A 5,000-nucleotide genomic window follows, 5' to 3' on the forward strand; every position below is an offset into this window, starting at 1 on the left:
CTCATGACTTCTCCTTGAACTATTAATTTTGTACATTTCAATATCATTCCAACACAAACACGGTTTTGTGACACAAGTTGAAACTGCCATGAACTTTAATATAGTCGAGTGACCGGTAGGTACAATGTGCGACAGCCTCGTGTCCGAAGTCATCGTAGTACCAAAACAAAAACAACCCTGACCCTTTGATTTACTAATGAGGCCAACCTTAGGTAAAAAGACACAATGCTCAAGGTTAGCTTTCTTAAAAATTCTGAACTTCTTTCGTACATTGGTAGGACATCATCTGTGAGCCGCATGTTTTTTTCTTGCGGCAGGTACAAAACGCAGGTCACAGGTCACAGGTCATTGTTAACCCTATGCAGGAAGTATCCTAAACATTCATAAAAGCTAACCTTAGGCCTAAAAACTTTTCTTTAGGCCTAATTAGGCCTAAAATTAGCGTTTATGAATGTTTAGGATACTTTTCTTTAGGCCTAATTAGGACTAATAAGGCCTAATGTTAGCTTTTATGAATGTTTAGGATACTTTCCGTATCGGTTAAATAATGACCTGTGCCCTGTGACCTGTGACCTGTGACCTGCGTTTTGTACCTGCCGTTTTTCTTGCCTTGTATCAACACTAGTCAGAGGAAGTAGAGGGGGTTCACATATTTCATCATGAGCTAGAATACAAGTTAGTGCTCAGAATCTCTCAATCTCTTTTTTATGACGCTGACAGAATGTTCATTCCAGGTTTCAAAGGAAGTGGAAGCAGGCAATGGCAGTAGTGGTAGACCTGTTGCTTGTGAACTTAAACAGGTAAGGTATTTTGTCTTTTCAGATTACTCTTTCCCTCATTCTTGGCCCAGCCACTCCAGAGTTCTGAAATCACATGACAATAAATGCCTAGCCTTTAATACATTGAATGGAATATTTATTTATATTTTTGCTAATAATAACGATTTAATATTTAAGCTTTTCAGTGAAATGAAAGACCTTGAAAAGAACTACAATGAAAACAAAGAAAATTGTGAGCATCTTATACCAAAGAAAAATGCCCTAGTTCTTGCAGCAAAGCCTTTGGATTTTATGGAAATATTCAGGTTTGTTTTCCTGTCTGTTTTTTATTTCTTTACTAATGAATTTGTAAGTCATCATACACTGTAGCAGTGCTTATATTATACAAATGAACCCACCAATTCCAATCAGTGATCAGAGTTAGTTTTAATCCTCGGCATAAGTATGCAAATCCAAAGTTCTAACCACTAGAGCATTCAATTATGTTTTTCAGGAAACAAAATCCAATGTTTGAGGACAATCTCCAACATGATGCTCAGGAATTTCTATGCAGTTTACTTGTAAGTCTTCAGGACACAGAAAAGGAAATAAAAAAGAAAATTGACACTGCAAGTCCATACTCCAGTCCTTTGAAAGATTTATTTCATGGGCAGCTCCTTCATCAGACAAAATGTCTAACATGCGAAGATGCTAAAAAACGATTTGAAAACTTCCAAGATATCAGTGTACCAATTCAAAAGGAGGTGAAAGTAAATGATCCAAAGACATTTTCACCAACCCCTAAGAAGGCTCAAGACACACAAAGCCTCTTGTGGGCCTTGTCGCAGTTTGCCACAGTAGAACATTTGACTGGAGATAACAAGTACTTCTGTGAGAATTGTCTCACTCACACAGAAGCTGAGATCTCAACAAGCTTTGAAAAGCTTCCTAAGGTTCTTACAATTCATCTGAAGAGATTCACTGCCAACGCACTATCAGGGTGAGTATTTGTAAATCTTTTATATCAGCCTGCTATCTTGCAGGTCTCAACAAGATGCCCTTTAACTGTACCCTTCACAAATAAGGTAAAAGGACACTTTCAACCAATAGTTTGGCTTTTTCTGGTCCCTTATCATGTTTGCAGTGACAGTTAGCGGGCCCTTAAAAACAAAAATAAAGAAAGAGAATCCAACTCGACTATTCACAACACCGGATGTGAGCATTCAACTTGGTTAGCAGTGAGAACCAAAACTGTTTATTGGAATTTGAAATACTGAGATCTGAGAAAGTACCAACGTTGTGCTAAGTTGTGACGTATGTCTCACATGACTTTCTCCAAGTACATGTATTGTGGAATGTTGAAGAACCTGCACACTTCTTCACAAAGAGTAAAGGATGACACTTCTTGTACCCAAGTCCTGTGTTGGTCGTAAAACTCTCTCACCATTGGTGGCCAACCTCCCAAGACCAAGGAGGAGCAGGTGTAGCGCAATTGACTGGTGTCTTTGACACCCAGAGGTCACAAGTTCGATTCTCAGCAACTTCGGCGTCTGTTTCGACTTCCCTCTGATTTGTGTAGCTGTAGCTTTAAAGTGCTACTATGATCAAAAAATCATCTTTTTTTCTTCAGATTTTGACTGTGTGTTCGCTTAACACCTGACAGGCAAAAATTTGAGCTTTAATGATTTTTATCCAAAGGCTTTTTGGATTTCACGGTCCGCCATTACTCATGTTCAAAACTGACCAATTAGACCTCAGAGGGTTGGATCTAGGGAAAAGTGACGTCATTTACTCACTAGCTTATTTTATATGCAAAACACGGGTTTAAAAATCTGAAAGCCCGAGACTCCTGAGCTGCATATTGATTCAGCCGCGTACACACGCATTGCATTCCTAAACTAGCGAGTCTTTGACGTCATTTTCTCCTCGACCCAGCTCGCTCAAAATTTTAAAGTTAGTAATAGCAGACCAAGAGATAAGAAATTTCCAGTTAAAATAAACAGGTGTCTTTAAAATCAGAACTTAAAACTTCGGTCACTTAGTGTTTAGTTAACACAGTTTTTAAATCCAAAGAAACAGAAGAATTGTTTTTTGGGTCGTAGTAGCACTATAAATACCCAGAAACACTGAAAGAGGGAGGTGGTAGAAGGGCACACCGTCAGCTTCCACTGGTACCAGCCTCGTAGCTGAAGGAACTGACAACATTAAAATAAAGGAACTTTACGTTTACCTTGCCTTTACTACAATGAGAGTCAAAAATATCCTTTTGAAATTATTCATATAAATCAGTCAACTATGAGATAGAGAAAAACTGCGTAATCTCACATCCAGGATCATTTTACTGAAAAGTAACTATAATTACTATTGTCTACTATAATTTCATAGGTTTTCTGGGTATGTGTCCAAGATCAACACAAACCTTGCAACTCCAATGGAACTGGTCATCTCTGAATGGTGCTCAAAAACATGTGCTATTTCCAATCCAACCTACCATCTGTTTGGCATTGTGATGCATAGTGGTATGACGTCATGCAGTGGACACTATCAGGCATATGTAAAGGTGGCTACACCAAACGACGTAGATTTCAATAACAATGGACAGACAAATCATCATGACAACTGTCAGAACAGAAATGACAACAAGGTTTATGCCAACAGAGAATCATCTGGAGAGTGTAATAATTGCAAAGAAAGTGTGCCAAATGGTACACCAGTGGACTGCAAAACATTCTACAGGAATGAAAACTCGTCAGAAATGAAAGAAGAGTCTGGTAAAACAGATGACAGTGACATTCCCTCACCACAAAGATCAGCTGAGAAAGCTAACACAACATGCATTCCTGGGATCACTCGATACTTCCTGCACCGAACAAGGAAGTATTCCAAACTGGAAAACAGTGAAGATCATGAAGGCAGCTTGCCAACTGGGGATTTAACAGGTGGCATAAGATGCAGGCGTCACAGCACACCCAGCTATAGCTTTAAGGGATTAAGTAAGTCCCTAAATAAAATACAGAATTTTCAACATGGAGGCTTGTTACCCAGCAGGAACCCCATAAGGCAACTGAACTTCCAGGATTGCAGAAAACAATGCAACAGTGAAGCTGACGATCCTAGTCATGATAAACAGAAGCCAATAATTTGTTCACTTATTCCAGACACCCACTACCAATGGATTCATTTTGATGATGCAGAAGTTGCAGTACTAGAAGAATGTGATGTCACAGCATTGTTGTCATCATCAGAGTCATCGTTCACTTCTCCATACTTGTTATTTTACAAATTAGGCGAACCATAACACTTACAGGACATGAAAAACAACCTTCTTTTACTTTGCAAAAAGAAAGCTTAGCCTTGTTGCTCAGGCCATCCCTGTTGTTTCACTGCCATTTAAATCTGGAATTTAGATTATTGTTGCAGTAGGTTTTGATGCTTCTTAGATGAATTAAAATTTTAAACCTGTTCTTTTCAGTGAAGAAATTTAAGGCAAAGGGAGCAACATTGTAGCAAATGCTGTGCTCATCTTTTTCCCCTTGTTGTGTTTGAGTAATGAACATTTTAATTTTGTGATAGTAAAGTCAATATTATTACAGTATATACACAACGTGAAGTGTGTTTGAGAATAAAAAAAAAAAATGAGATCATACAAGTTTACTTTTCTATGTGTTCTCTTGCTGTTTCTCTTCTCCTGTGTGGGATGTTTGGGTGTATTCTATCTTTTTTTAGATTATTTTTAAAAAGGACTATACAAAAAAATTTAATGCATCAGTTTTCATGTTGTTTTTGAATGTAAGCAAAAAATGCTATGCCTTTCATTTTTCCTTGAGTAAAAAAAGACAAAAAGTACTCTAAGAAATGAGTGAATATGGTTTACTCGCCAACATTTACTTTGAAACACATGGTATTATACATCAAAGAAATTATGCAAAGTTGCACATTCAGACAATGTGTTTTAACCCATTCACACCTCAAACATGCTAGGGCACCCTCCGTTGACGGGTGAAATCATCTGGTGTTAGACAGAGTACCATTTATACTTTCAGGGGTTAATGGGTTATTAATAAGTTATAACACCACTTCAAAATCAAGTCTGTTCTTAGGTATTTTCCAAAAATCTGTTCTGTTGGGTCCTTCAGTGGGAGATTTTTTTTTAAGGAAACAAAAGAAAAGCATTTGCGTATGAAAAGAGCTCAGTTCTTGGACAACATTAGTTTTGGGTACAAACAGGGCCATGCACTGATT

At 37.9% G+C, this 5,000-nt stretch overlaps 1 protein-coding gene across 1 annotated transcript in view; it reads left to right on the forward strand.

Moving 5' to 3' along the window:
- The window catches only part of LOC138059917 (ubiquitin carboxyl-terminal hydrolase 1-like), a 6,454-nt gene that overhangs the window by 557 nt on the left and 897 nt on the right, over positions 1–5,000 (forward strand). The window contains exons 2-5 of the mRNA XM_068905574.1: positions 735–800; positions 957–1,084; positions 1,273–1,758; positions 3,144–5,000. The exon at positions 3,144–5,000 is cut by the window's right edge and continues 897 nt beyond it. Coding sequence (XP_068761675.1) covers positions 735–800; positions 957–1,084; positions 1,273–1,758; positions 3,144–4,056 — 1,593 coding nt within the window. The 3' untranslated portion in view covers positions 4,057–5,000. The remainder of the gene's footprint in view (positions 1–734; positions 801–956; positions 1,085–1,272; positions 1,759–3,143) is intronic.

This window comes from Montipora capricornis, chromosome 8, assembly GCF_036669925.1.
Source record: "Montipora capricornis isolate CH-2021 chromosome 8, ASM3666992v2, whole genome shotgun sequence".
Taxonomy (NCBI): Eukaryota; Metazoa; Cnidaria; class Anthozoa; order Scleractinia; family Acroporidae; genus Montipora; species Montipora capricornis.